This window comes from Chanos chanos, chromosome 12, assembly GCF_902362185.1.
Source record: "Chanos chanos chromosome 12, fChaCha1.1, whole genome shotgun sequence".
Classification (NCBI taxonomy): domain Eukaryota; kingdom Metazoa; phylum Chordata; class Actinopteri; order Gonorynchiformes; family Chanidae; genus Chanos; species Chanos chanos.
Genome location: NC_044506.1, coordinates 12767497 through 12782618, shown reverse-complemented (window position 1 = coordinate 12782618; position 15122 = coordinate 12767497). Strand labels below are relative to the sequence as shown.

General features: G+C 38.7%; 1 protein-coding gene across 2 annotated transcripts; it reads right to left on the bottom strand.

The window, feature by feature from the left end:
- Positions 1-281: 281 nt before the first annotated feature.
- On the bottom strand, positions 282-9301 carry LOC115825376 (cytosolic non-specific dipeptidase-like). 2 transcript variants are annotated; one of them, XM_030789203.1, is made up of 11 exons: positions 9207-9266; positions 8720-8863; positions 8193-8355; positions 7620-7708; positions 6332-6532; positions 5818-5902; positions 4080-4240; positions 3655-3819; positions 3196-3337; positions 1063-1210; positions 282-409 (listed from the first exon to the last, which is right to left on the bottom strand). In XM_030789203.1, exons 1-11 carry the CDS (start codon positions 9264-9266, stop codon positions 343-345), a joined length of 1425 nt encoding a protein of 474 aa, XP_030645063.1. In that variant the 3' UTR covers positions 282-342. The 2 variants fall into 2 exon arrangements, with proteins under 2 accessions (XP_030645063.1, XP_030645064.1); XM_030789204.1 differs by lacking the exons at positions 7620-7708; positions 8193-8355 and having other exon boundaries at positions 9207-9301.
- Positions 9302-15122: the final 5821 nt, after the last annotated feature.

Below are 15122 nucleotides of genomic sequence, written 5' to 3'. Positions count from 1 at the left end.
TTCACATATATTTCTCTCAAAATTGCAATTAGTTGTTAAACACGTCACCAATTTACAAGATCTACAGATTGAAAACTACAGATGTACATAAGAATACCTCTGCTACAGTACTGAGTCATCTAGCACAATGGTGAACATAAAACAGAAATCCAGGGTTTTCTGCTTATCCAAAGGGAGAGGGGTGGAGAAGACAACAACCGTAAAGAGAGTTTAATTATTAGATATCTAACTTGCATTATGAAGTCCAAGGAGTGATTTCTGAGAATTATATCATAAGACAAAAAGGACAGTCCGATATTCCAGAGATCAGGAAAGCCTGTGATATCAGTTTTCCAGATGGAGTTACTTAAGCAGAGATACCTCGTGAAAATAAGCACCCAACATCTTAGTGCCTCGGACGTAGTTAGATCTGTAATGCAAGGATAAGAGAGAAAAGGACTGTCAATATATTGTTGTATATGTCAATATATTTCAATTTAAAAGCCTCTTTTTTAATAATTTACCATCATATCCTGAGAATCAACCTAGATGAAAACCGAATATGCCACAGTTAAAAAGTGTTTTTAACTTTATTTTAGTCTGAGAAGTTGTTTTTTGGTAGAGAGAGTTTGTTCACTCTTAATAAAGCAAGCCAACAAAAGTAAATGAGGATAATAACATGACATTAAAGCATTGGTGGGAACTCCATGACAAAAGTCATTGAAGTTGCAGACATTATTTTTCAGTAGATACCAGATCATTTCTGTCAGTGTTAAACTGTCAAATTACATTTTGATATATTGGTGTATTCTTAATTCTCTGATATCTACTGAACAAGGTTTTAAAAACCTAATTAGTGTAAATCAGCACTCTCAATTACTAACATAATACTAATACTAGATGGAACAAGCAAAAATCCATTCCCACATCTGAACACAAAGAATGGAATCAGTTTAGACACTTAGATACCCAGTTGCCAGCAGTAGTGGCTGTGTTATTTCTGACTATAGTTGATGTACTGTATGAATTAAAAGCTCGGTTCATCTTGTTTTTGATTGTGCCAATCTGCAGATCAGAATTTACCTGTTCATCTTTTCATTCTGTGAGTGTGCTCCATCATCAGAAGAACCCAAGGGTAGCAGCATGACATTGCAACCTGTTGCCTCCTGGAAGGTTAGGGCTACAGGAATGCTCCCACCCTCACGAGTAAGGTCAGGCTCCACTCCAAAAACTGCCCAAAAACACCAGGCATTTCAATAGCACTAAGAACTCTCAAGACTACTGAAAAACTAATCAAGAAAAATGACAGAAATAATATCTTAAACTAAGAGTCTAAGGCTACTTTTTTTTTTGTTTTTGTGGTTGAACACCTTACTGTCATTTTAAACCTTGTTGGGCAGACGCTGTACAGCTTTCAGAAAGAAAAGGACATTTGTGAACCTTTAGTGTTCCCTAGTACTTAAAATTGCAGTTGTGTAAACTCTCTCCCTCTTTTGCACCCTTCCTTATCTCTTTCTATCATTCTCACTCAGCCTCTCTGTCCCCATCCCTTTGGATCCCAGTTCTCTCTTTTATGGCCCAGGCCTCCTTGTGTTCAGGACCAATGCACACCAAAACAGAAACCTCTCACTGTAACACCTAACAGACACCAGGCTCAATGTTTTAGCAAAGCAACCCCCAGACCATTTGGTCAAAAGCTGGTAACGTTTAATTTGCGAGGGAGACTAGATCACCTCTGGAGGTTAGTTCCTGGTGAGAATGCAATTTGGACCATGCCAGAGACCCCATCTGCATTGCTCCACTCGGGCACAAACTATGTAAGACAAAACAAAAATTATACTAACCATATGATGTTATCAAATGAGTACGCATATCAAGCCATAACCATTCCTATAGTCATAAAAGCGTGGTAGGACTTAAAAATAACCAGGAACCAAGTCACAAGCAGCTAATTTTATGACCGGTGTAACTATGCTGTTTTTAATGATAAAGAAACCATATTTGGTCTTGTTCGGAAACATAAAATGCAGCAGATACGAGTATGCGGATGTAATTTTATTATATACTTTAATGGGAAAAAGTTATGTAAAATTATCTCAAACAAGCTCAAATGAATACTGTCCAAGGAGTGTCTCCTCCCTTCAAGCAGAGACACCCCCAAAAGGATAGGAGCACCCCCCATCTGCAAATCAGATAAAATGCCAGACTCCCTGCTATCCTACAGTTCTGCTTTCGGTTCTGATATACTACAGTTCTGCTTAGCATCAGTTGAGCTCTGGTTGTATCAGCCATAATGTAGTCCGTCCATTCTGACCTGTTTGTCTCCAACCTCAGTAACTCCGTTCTCTCATACCTGAACGTGGCTGGGCCTGCTTCTCTTCCTCCTCATCCCTTTTCTCTCCTTCTCTCACTACCCTTTTGTGTGTAAGTAACTCCACTAGAACATCACCCAGATAGTTCTTTTGGTTAAGCGTGCCTCTTTGTGAGTAATGCCTCATACTCGCATAGTTGTTCATTCATACATACTTTAGGCAACAAGGATGTTGTTAGTGTCTACTGTTAGTTGTTTGTCTTCTTGTGAATAGTTAAGATGCTGTTGTATGTGTGTGTATAGCGGATGTGTCTTAATTACACCTCATTTCCAATTAATTAAACATTAGATTCATTCTGTGCCATCTGAATTTGATCATTGTAATAAACGTGTATGTTCGTATTCCTACTCTTTGACTATGTGATAAATTATTTCCAAGTTACTGAATGTGGTGATCCAGGAACTTAGTTAGCTAGAGGTATTGAATTCAAAGAGTATTATTGTGCTTGCTGCTTTAATGCTGTTATTTATTATATGTGCAGCTAATGAAGAGTTATTCTAAATAATTTCTAGGTTCAGTGTTCAGAGCGCTGAGCTACAAATAGAGTTTTTCAGGATAACTGTAACTTCACTGGGTTCAGGTTCTGAAATAAGGTTATGGTCACAGCTAAGATATATTAGTATTGAGTGTAATATTCACAGAGGATCATTAACCAGATTTTCCTCATACCATTGGCACGACAACCTGAATTAGAAGAAAAATGGCCTGTAGAATGTCTTGATATGCTAAACAGGTTTGAACAATAGGGCCTTCGCTTTAAACAACTGCCAACGGTAAATTTGCCCTAAACAAAGAGATTTTTGAATATCTGGCATTGTGATGTGTTATAGGCTTTGTGTCCTACCTGTCTTTATGGCGTTTCTGCCTGCTATGTAATGAGGGTGATTAAAGTCAGACACCCAGGCCTTTGTTCCATGGTCCACAGATATTTTCAGTTTGTTAGGGCTCCCCAGCTCAGCAAATTTCTTCTCCAGGTAAGTGATAACCTTAAAGGAAGAAAGCAAAACACTTCGTAAATCAGAATCAGAAAATATAAAATCTGCGATCCCTAAGACCTCCGATGTGAAATAGTTCAGAGACTTTTGCATGAGTACATCTCAATTTCTTCTGTACAACATGTAATAATCGTTCATTTAGAAACCAGGTACCCTAAATACTACGGATATATCTGCTAAATGAAGAGAGTGGCAATCATTTAAAAAATGATGAACATGTAAAAAATGGTAAAAACATAAAGGAAATATTTGTTTTGTTTGCATTTGAAAGAACAGCAATTGAGAGGGTAAACAAAAAGCTGACATACTAGCTTTTCCGCTACGCTGGGGTCCATGTCTGGAACCAGGCGAATGGAAAACTTGCCATTGACCTTGGATGGAATGACAGTCTTAGCCCCTGCCTCAGAGAAAGCTCCCTCAATACCATGGAGAGAGAGAGAGGGATACCTCCAGCGATGCATCAGGATGTTCTCCTACACAATAGACAATGACATATGTAACTGAATAATGTGTATATATATATACACACCATATGACAGCTTTGTAAATAGCTGATCTCCAAACAAGCATCCATTTGACCCATCAGACACCAAAGAGTGAAACTGCTTTTCACATCAAGGAGAGACTAAATATCGTGACTGAACCACTCTGCAAAAGAGAATAAAAAGGGAAAGCAGGAATGAAATGATCTCTTCTCGTATAAACATCACTGACGGAGATGGGGGAGACCTACTTTGGTGTCATGCAGCAGTTTCCCAGCCCCAAGTTCTTTGCGGTATTCCGTCACATCAAAGTCAATCTTCTCATACAGCTTCTTCTCCTCCTCAGTGACAGGAGCAACTTGGTCATAAATTCCAGGCACCATGATCTTTCCTTTCTTATCAACCAGAGAGCCTAAGAATAGGATTCACCAACAAGCACATTTACCAACAGGCACTCAACTGCAAGAGCATTACAGTACTTGATACTATTATAATACTATGCAACTTGGAGAGTTGAAAACCAGGTGACTGGTTCCATAAAAAGGGAATGTATGCTAGCCGCACCCCCCCGACTGAAATTATAGCCATGTGAGAGGGACAATTAAAGGATTACAGGATTATTATGCTTTCCAAAGTGGGACTAAACTGGGAATTTTTTCATAAGAAAGAAAGGGAGAGAAAGGCATACTTTCATGGAAGTTTAGGATTGTTCACACATCCCTAGCTTAAGTAAGTAATGTAATTTATTAAATTTGGTTTCCCCTTCATTCTTCCTGGGTAGAGTACACACAGGAAAACCACGTAGACAGCATTGGTAAACAGGTTAATCAAAAGATAGCTAAATACTTTCAGAAATAAGAACTGTATGCAAGAGCCTCCACTCTCTCTTTTACACTGACTGTGTTAATGTACAAGGGAGTTTGCTCACCATCTTTTTTGATACATGGTGCCCCTGTTGTATCACTGAGAGAAAATAAATAGATGTGTATTGGTCTTTAGTAGGGATGCTCCGATCAGGGTTTTTGGGGCCGAATAATGATTGGCCGATACCGATCACCTCACCATTCACAAGGTGGTTGGCAGGGAGGGGGGATGTTAATCTTCCATTTAAAGTGTTCTGTTTTTTGTGTTGTATTATTTATTTACTGTTCATAGCCATAAAAGTAATGATTCTTAACACCATTGCAGAAATATTATAAAAGTAAGAGCTGAGAAAGTATCATAAATTAACAACTGTTTATTTATTAGGAAGCAACATATGCAGCATATTCCATTCTCTCATTAAGTCATGTAGATTATAAAGAAACTGAAACCAATATAATAGCCTATGCTCGGCTAAAGACCAGTTTAGCTAATATTAATATTTTAGCCTTCCTATGGAATAAAAGCTAAATGTGCTGAACACTGCACTATGTTTCAAAGCATAAGAAAGCATAAGAAACCATTATAGCCTGTATTAGGCAATACATTCCATTGAATCCAATGAATTCCACTGTCCTGGCTGACATTACTTTTGACTTCTTACTGTCGCTGCAATAGGGTTCCTGCCATTTAAATGTCCCCCCAATTGACAACTATGTGACGGACGACTGATTTGCTAAAGCGTTAACTCGCTTTACTGACTTTGCGCTGGCTTGCCTTTCATACTCACCGTATTCTTTGACGTGACGAATTCTCAAATGTCTAATGAGGTTTGTGGTATTAAAATGTCGTTGCTTCGTTCTACCACGAGGGATTTCTGCTTCACACACATTGCATATAGCGATTTTACTGTCTTTTTCGGACACCTTTTAGACTTGCCAAACCGGTGAAGCCATTTTAGCGAGCTTCCTTTGCCGCGTATTTTGTGGCAAAAGAGAGAAATGTCTCGTATATTTTGCGTCATCTGATCAGCCTATATAGAGAGCTCCGAACAAACTATTTAGAATAAATATCGGCCGATAACGATCAGCGGCCGATCGATCAGATCATCCCTAGTCTTCAGCTCACCCATCAACATGATAAGATCAGTCATGGCTTCATGGACAGAGCCACCAAACGTTCCAGAGTGCAGATCCTTTTTACAGCACTCCACCTGAGCAAAACATACAGCCAGTTATCTAAAGGCCTTACTAAGGGACCACATCGCAGGTTGTGTTAAATAAGCACACAAGCCATAACAAGCCAAATAACATACAACAGTGCTTCTCAACTCCAGTCCTGGGGGCCCACTGTCCTGCACATCTATGTTTTAACTCAGGACTGACAAACCTGATTCCACTGATCAATTAATCATCAAGCCCTTGATTTGCTCAATTAACTGTGATAGTGAGGAGTTAAAATTAAGATATGCAGGACAGTGGGCCTCTAGGACTGGAGTTGAGAATCACTGCCATACAACATTCATATCCAGAAATACAATAGCTTAGTCTTGTTCTCATAAAGATTATTTACTTGAGCAAAGATGTACACCCTATGTTTCTGACTGTGTCATAGGGCTCATGGCAGGTTGTCTGAGACGTACCTCAATGTAGAAGAAACTGATCCCTCGAAGACCATAAGTAATGCAGGGTTTTGTCTTGCCAAGCCAGAAGTTGTCAGAGATGCAAACATAATCCACATCTTTGAAGAAGGTGTCTTTCCGAGAGAACACAAGCTCATCCAAACCATGTGAATCAGTTTCTTCCATCCCCTCAAAGCAGAATCTGATATTGATTGGTAGCGCCTAGGACAAAAAAAACCCTTTTTTTCAGATTTCCAAAGCCAGGACAAAAGGCATGAAGACTTTTAGATCCGTCATGTAAAAATGTTTAATACACAAATTATTCACTAGTCACATTGGATTACCAATAGCTCTAGAATTTGGGTTTAATAGTTTGATCACATAAACGATTGCTATTTCCAAGAAATGAAATGGCATATACAAAAATCTGGCACACATGTTGTATTCTGTGTACCACAATTATTAATTAGGCGGCACGGTGGTGCAGTGGGTAGCACTGAAGGTCCTGAGTTGGATTCCCGGCCAGGCGGCCAGGGTCCTTTCTGTGTGGAGTTTGCATGTTCTCCCCGTGTCTGCGTGGGTATCCTCTGGGAGCTCCGATTTCCTCCAGTAGTCCAAAAACATGTAAGTTAGATGAACCGGAGATTCTAAATTGCCCTTAGGTGTTATATTGTGTGTGAATGTGTTTGTCTGTGATGGACTGGTGACCTGTCCAGGGTGTTTCCCCACCTTTTGACCAATGAACGCTGGGATAGGCTCTAGCAACCCTAATTAGGATAAGCGGCTTAGGAAATGAAAGAATGAACAAATATTAATTAGTACTCAGTTAATTCTAAGCTAAGAAAGATCAAAAGAAAGAAAATTCCAAGCCCCTCTGAGTGGGCAAAACAAATTACAATAATTATAATCTCTCTTTAAAAAGTTGATCATAATATGTTGAGGAGGAAACAAAAGATAACTTTATAATTTAATAATCTATGGACCTTGATAATATTATTCACACATAAACTATTAAATCTTTAAATACAGGTGATAAGCCTCTGTATAAGTGACTGATAAACTGCAGTAGAGCTCTAGTCATTCAGGGAAATCTTGCAGAGGGGCTGAAGTATTTGAATGGCTTGTGTAGAGCAACTGATATTGCTTTCAACCTCTACAAAATAAGAAACACCCAACTGCAACATGATTCATGTGAGACTAAAATAATATCCTGCATATAAATATCCTCAGAAGATTTCCTTACAGATGAAGATTTGGTGGGTCATTCAGGATTCATTTGATAATGTGTAATAGATTGTGATATCTCTACCTGTCCAATCTTCTGGTAGGCATCAATGATGTTAAACCAGGCCAACACAGGGCCTTTATCATCTGTAGAGCCACGTCCATACAGTTTTCCTGGAACAGTCAAACAATATCATGACAAAAAGAATATTTTTGACTAAATATATAGTTGGACAATAAAAAGGCCTGAACACTGATTAAAGCTGATTGATGAATCCCTAAATAGATCTATGATGTAATTTGTAAGGGGGGGGGGGGTCACATGTCACACATCACATGGACACACTCTTCCTGTCTGTCTACTTCTGTACTGAAACAGCAGACTATGAGAAAGCTGTTCTGACTTTGCAACCATCTCCTATCTCAGCAGACAAGTCACAAGGCCCAGAGGTCAGATCGAACCCAACAGTGCAAAACCGCTTTGATAGCTCTCTGATAAAACTGGGAACATTTAAATACTGGTGCATTTTAAGGATGAACCCATTTTTAATCTGTTAGCGTGTTTTTTAGGATTCCTCAGTGATAACTAACGTGACATACAATCCGGTCTTAAAAATAATGCACAGATTATAACTCCCTACATAATGATCTTCCTTACCATCTTTCTCCACCAGAGTGAATGGTTCTGTGTCCCAGCCATCATCAATCTTGGCTGGCTGAACATCAAGGTGGCCATAGATGCAAACTGTCTTCTTGCCTGGGTCAGAGCCTAGTCGGCCCAGAATAATTGGAGGGTAAGGAATCTCCTCCCCTCCTGGCAACTGGAGAAAAGAGTAAAAGACATATTACTCAAATTTCCATGTAATCGAGATGGTGTTTCTAAAATTATAAGCTGTGGAATTTATTGGCACTTCGAAAGGAACATCACTTTAAAAACTGTGTTTTAAGACAAGCCATAAGACTCAATGGCAGGATTACTTTACATATGTATATTAAGAAAAAAAGGACAGTTGTCCATTTCAAATGGATACTGACACTCTCATAGCATTAAATATGCTTAAAACACATGGATCCAGATTGTAGTTGTACATGTTCAAAAGAACGCCAGAAAAATTGAATCAATAATGTTTGAAAACACAACATCAGGTTAAGGCCCAAAAAGCTTTCTTCTTTCTAAAGTCCTACCTTCTGCTTGCCAATGTCTACCATTTCCACTGTCCCTCCAAGTTTCTCTATGTCCTTGGCTGCCATTTCGATCATTTTTTTTATTTCGCCTCGTTTCTCTGGCCAGGCAGAGACACTTTGAATTGCCACCCATTGGGCCAAACGCTGTTAAACAAAATGAAAAGTCCAAAGATGACCTTTAACACATAACACATAACACACAACACAAAAATTAAACAATAAAAAGAATTTTTTGACTTAAGTTGATCGTTAAACTGACTGACTCCATAGTGAAAATTCTAGAATAAAAATGAGAGTGCAGTGTAGTATACGTGCTGCACACTTAAATCTATAATCGTTAGTGTGAAACTGCGCATTAACGCAGCGATGACAACAGTTTCAAGACGATGAACACGTAAACGAACAGTAAGCCAGAGGGTTCATGCTGTATGAAGTTCATTAACGTGACTGAAATGTCTTCAATTCAAGAGACAGTAGAATACAGTACCTCCACATACTGATCTTGGTGGTCGTCCACATATTTAAACAGTTTTGGGAGGTACGACATTTTCCTCAGACGTTAGAACGGATCAAATGCTCTTACTGAAGTGAAGTGCTCCCCCACAAGAAGAAATTGTCTTATCTGAACTTTTAACAGGGGCTGAGAGAAAAGCTCCACCTATCAAGCCTGCTGAGAACACCAGTCTTGTGTATATGAATATTAATTGTATATGAATATTAATAACTACTGAAATAGAAGCAGAAAAAAACGCCCGTTAGACTAGCTGAAGCCATATTTTTAGAATTTGAAAATACCAGCAACTTAACCTTACGCATTGCATATGTTTTAAGTAGTTACTACGACGGTACAGGGATGAAGCTTAATTTTAAATCAGAGCAAACAGCTTCACATTCGTCAAAACAAAACGACACCCCCAGAGTTCAGTTCTAGCAAGCTCTATACCTACAGAGAGTAAATCACTTTCTTCAGACAAAGGACCCTGTATTATGAAGTAAGAAATGGCTATAAACAAATTACGTCTGTCAGCAGTAACATGACATTTATAGAAGCATTGCCAACCTACGTTTGTTACACAAGGCAGGTTAGTTCAAAAACGTGCAGGCTTTTTCGCCTGCAATTTCCTTTCTGTGTGGAGTAGCGTGGTAAAGTTGGTTTTAGATTGGGATCTTCGCTGGATATTCGGTTTTAAGCTTTCCTAAATTCGGACACGACAAAGCACTCCAGCTTAATTACATGTTCGAGGGCATGGACTGTACACTATAATGTGGTGTGTGAGAAGCAAATAACAATTTTTGTTGTCACTATCGATTTTTATCCAAAAACAGCTTCACGACACTTTCATTATACCTCCAGTCGCTACGTCTGTGTAAGGGACCGTCTGCAAATTACACATTTCATGGATGTTCGCCTTCTGACATAACAGTAGGTTTTAAAATGTTCACTACAAATGAGAATTTCCTGAAAAGTCAAATTACATGGACCTCAGAGGGATTCTTTTCCTCCCAGAAAAATATTCACAAAATCAACTAAATGTCCAATACACCTTTTCTCATTCTGATTGCTTACAGTGCGTAACATACTACAAGTGAAAATTTGAGGAAGGTCAACTTATATGGAGGCAGGAGTCATTTATTCTTGAAAAATATTCACTAAAAATCAACTACAATACTTTTTCTCATTATAAAAGCTGTAGTAGTTTCCAATTACAGTGTCTTGCTTACTACAGTTTAGGTTTTTGAGAAAGGTCAACATAAATGGAAGCAGGAGTCATTTATTCTTGAAAAATATTCACTAAAAATCAACTAAAAGACTTTTTCTCATTCTGATTGCTGTAGTACTTCACAATAAAAGTGTCTTGCTTACTACAGGTGAGGTTTTTCAGAAAGGTCAATGTATATAAAAGCAGGAGTTATTTATTCCTGAAAAATATTCACTAAAAATCAGCAACATAACTTTTGTCTCATTCTCATTGCTGTAGTACTTCACAATAACAGTGTCTTGCTTACTACAGGTGAGATTTTTCAGAACAATCCATTTATATGGAAGCAGGAGTCATTTATTCTTGAAAAATATTCAATAAAAATCAATGGCATGACCTTTTCTCATTCTGATTGCTGTAGTAGCTCCCAGTTACAGTGCAAGACTTACTACAAGTGAAATTTTTATGAAATGTCAACTTATCTGGAAGCAGGGGTCAATTATTTCAGAAAAATATTCACTAAAATTCAACTTAATGACCTTTTCTCATTATGATTGCTGTAACATTTCCCAACTACAGTGTGTAACTTCCTACAAGTCCATTTTTTGTGACATGTCAACTTATATGGAATCAGGGGTCAATTATTTATGAAAAATATTCACTAAAAATCAACCAATAGACATTTTCTCATCCTGATTGCTGTAGTAATTCCCAACTAGAGTGCGTAACTTACTACAAGTGAAAACTTTGTGAAATGTCATCTTATATGGAAGGAGGGGTCAATTATGTCTGAAATATATTCAATAACAAACAAAGACATGACTTTTTCTCATTCTGATGGCTGTAGTACTTCACAATGAGAGTGTGTAAGTTACCATGGATGAGGTTTTTGAGAAAGGTTCACGCTCTAACTAGCGACTACTACAGCCTTTGGAATTCAGTAATGTCATTTACTTTTTTGAATGTGTTTAAAAGAAATAATTCACTCCTGTTTCCACTGATTGAACTGAACTACTGCTGTTTTCCTGTCTAGGCCACCTGTGAAACAGGAGAGCTTTGCCATATTCCTGAAAATAGACAGTCACTTCTTGATCCTATGCTTGAGGTGGCTGCCAGTGCAGGTTGCAGGCTGAAAAAAACCCCTCAAGTCCTTGACTTCATCTCCCTGTTCAGCTCCCATTTCACAAAATTTCCACATGCAGTAAGCAAGACACTCTAAAGTGGATCTCCTACTGCAATCAGAATGAGAAAAGGACATGTCGTTGATTTTTAGTGAATAATTTTCAGAAATAATTGACTCCTGTTTCCATGTAAACTGACATTTCACAAAAACTTCAAGTTACACAATGTAATTGTGAAGTACTTCAGCAATCAGAATGAGAAAAAGTCGTTTCGTTGATTTTTAGTGAACATTTTTCAGAAATAATTGACCCCTGTTTCAAAATAAGTTGACCTCTCTCAAAAACCTCACCTGTAGTAAGCGAGACACTGTTATTGTGAAGTACTACAGCAATCAGAATGAGAAAAGGTCATGTTGTTGATTTTTAGTGAATATTTTTCAGAAATAAATCCTCTTTAGTTACTAGTAATTTGACTTTTCGACAAATTCTCACCTGTAGTAAGTGATACACTCTAATGTAGAATGAGAAAAAGTAATTTTATGTATTGTTAGTGTTTATTTCTCTAAGAAACCTCCTGAAACAGAGAATTTCTTCTAAATATGCGTTGTGGGAAGTCAGTTATTTCATTTTGGAATCACTAGAATGTTGAAGAGGTGTACAGTTGATATTATTAATTTTCAGTGAATATTCTTTTAATACCAACGAGCATTTGAAAAGGCAAACATCCATAAAATGTGTAATTTGCAGACGGTCCCTTACAAGGCCGCCGAATATCAAGCGAATATGCGAATATAAAACCAACTTTACCACGCTGTGTGGAGTTTGCATGTTCTCCGCGTGTCTGCGTGGGTTTCCTCTGAGAGCTCCGATAGTCCAAACGTAGGGCGAACCGGAAATACTAAATTGCCCCGAAGTGTAAATGTGTGTGTGAATGTGTTTGCCTGTGTGTCTGCCCTGCGACCTGTCCGGGGTGTTTCCCCACCTTTCGCCCGCTGGGATAGGCTCCAACACCCTCCGCGACCCTAATTAGGACAAGCAGCTTAGGAAATGAATGAAGATTGCCCCTGGGGGCGGGGTTAGACTCTGCTATCGATTCGCGCCATGGTAGCATTTCTCGTCAGAACACCCCGCCTTTCCTCCAGTGAACGCTGAGATATGCTCCAGCACCCCCCGCGACAATTAGGATATATGGCTTAGAAAATGAACGAATGAATGAATTAACTTCCACCAACTCTTCTATGCGGGGACAAATAGGTCTAAGTGCAGACTCACAGTACTACACGACACGCCTATTACACGACACGCCCACTATGGTTATGGACGGTTATGGGCAGGCATAACTCGCGTCATATTAAGGGGGTTTGTCGTGTAGTCTGCGAGACTGCAACTGCTCTGAGATAGATCCTTCTTGACCCAGGGTGACACGTGGATGTCATGCGGTCTCAAAACCAATAGAGTTCCTGTACTCCTATCCTCCTCGACACTTTCTAGAGCCAATTAATCTGCTCAACAGAGCTACGCCCAATGCTAAACGCTGACCTCGGGGTGAAGTTAGCTTGAAATTAGACATTCGTCTGACATTCACCACATAGCCAGATCTCTATCTCATTAAAAGTCAGATAAACTACTTACACCTTATATTATCTTGTTTTGTATTCAGCTGTGAGGTTATAAGTAGTGTTCGAACATGACATTAAATGCGAATGAATAACAATTTAAGGCACGTTATTGCGTCCTGCTGTTTATTCCGTCGTTCGTCTTGCACGGAGATGGCGTTTCAGAATAAAAGTTCCTCGAAAGTTCATGCACACTGAAGGGTAATTTGTGTGCTTCAAGTAGAATATCGGTGAAGTATAAGGCCAGGTATGGTAGATATTTAATATTTATATTTTATGTTCAGTTTTCTTTAAACAGTAGTAAAGGATTACTCATGATTGCTCCTCTGAATAAGAGCAATAACTTTTAAAGAAACATTTTGGGACCTTTCTGTTCAAAGATTTGACCTAGTTCTAGCGACCAACCAAGCATCTAGACATTTTGTTTCAACTTAGATTTCAATAACTTACCAGTACCGATGAAATGACCATAAAAGTATGATTGTGAAATTTCGTTACAAGCTGTGAAATCGGAATATACGTCTGAAAATGAGTCTGGGTCAATTTGTGAAATCAGGTAAAAAGTGAAAAAAGTGTTTTATGGGGTCAGTTGTAAAGGTCAGGCTCGGTCCTAGTGACAAACCAAAGGATGTAGACATTTCATTTCATCATACATGTCAACAGCACCCTAGTAATGATAAAATAAACACATACATACAGTTGTGAAAGTTGTCAGAAATTTGTGAAAACAGATTACATATCAAAAAAGTGCTTGCTGGGGTCAGCCTTGAAGGTCAGGCCTAGCCCTAGAGAACAACCAGTGAATGTAGACATATCATTTCAGCTTATATGTCAATGCCGCACTAGTATTGATGACATAAACATATACAAACAGTTGTGAAACTTCTTAGAAATTTGTGAAATCTGAAAACGTGGAAAAAGGTGCTTTTTGGGTCAACCTTGAGGATCAGACCAAAAGGATGCAGATATTTATTATCAACTTAACATCAATAATACCCTTGTATTGACAAAATAAACATATAAATACATTTGTGAAAGTCCGCAATTTGTGAAATCACATAACATGTGAACAGTGTTTTTGGGGTTAGTTTTAAAGGTCAGGCCTAGTCCTAGTGACCAACAAAAGGATGTAAATATTTCATTTCAACTTGAATGTCAACACTACCCTTTTATTGATGAAACAAACATATAAATGCAATTTTGAAAGTCCCCAAAAATTTGTGAAAACAGAAAACATGTGAAACAAGTAAAGCCAAGCCCTAGTGACAAACCAAAGGATGTAGACATTTCATTTCATCATCCAAGAAGGGTAAAGTCAAGGGCAACTGGACTTGGTTGTAGATTGTAGATTCTTGAAGATGTTTCACCTCTCATCCAAGAGGTATCTTCCGTTCTGACTGACTGATGGGGAGTCCCAGGTATTTAACCTCTGTGGGGTTGTTGTCAAGGCCATTGTGTGACTTGGTAGTTAGTTCTTCTGGTAGTTTTAATGACAGTCGTTAAGGGTCGTTGGAGTCATCTGTGGCCTGGTGTGAATGGTTGTTAAATCTCCTGGGCAGGGATGAAAGGACAGTATTGTAAGTGGATGAAAAGTGGTGTCATAGACCTCCTCTGTTGAGGGATGGTCTGGAGTATCTGAGAAACTCAGGAGGATCTTCAACAAGCACCGCATCCCTGTTATTTACAAACCCAGCAACACACCAAGGCAGAAATTGGTCCATCTGAAAGACTGCACACCCAAACACAAGAAAAGCAATCTAGTATATGCGGTCCAATGCAATGAAAAATGCTCACTTATACAGCAGGGAAACAAAACAACCTCTAAATAAATGCATGGCTCAACACAGGAAGGCCAACACCTCAGGTCAAGACACCTGAAGGACAAGGTACACTCCTTTGAGGACAACAATGTGCACATTTTGGATAGGGAAGACAGATGGTTAAGACGTGTGAAGGGGGCCATATA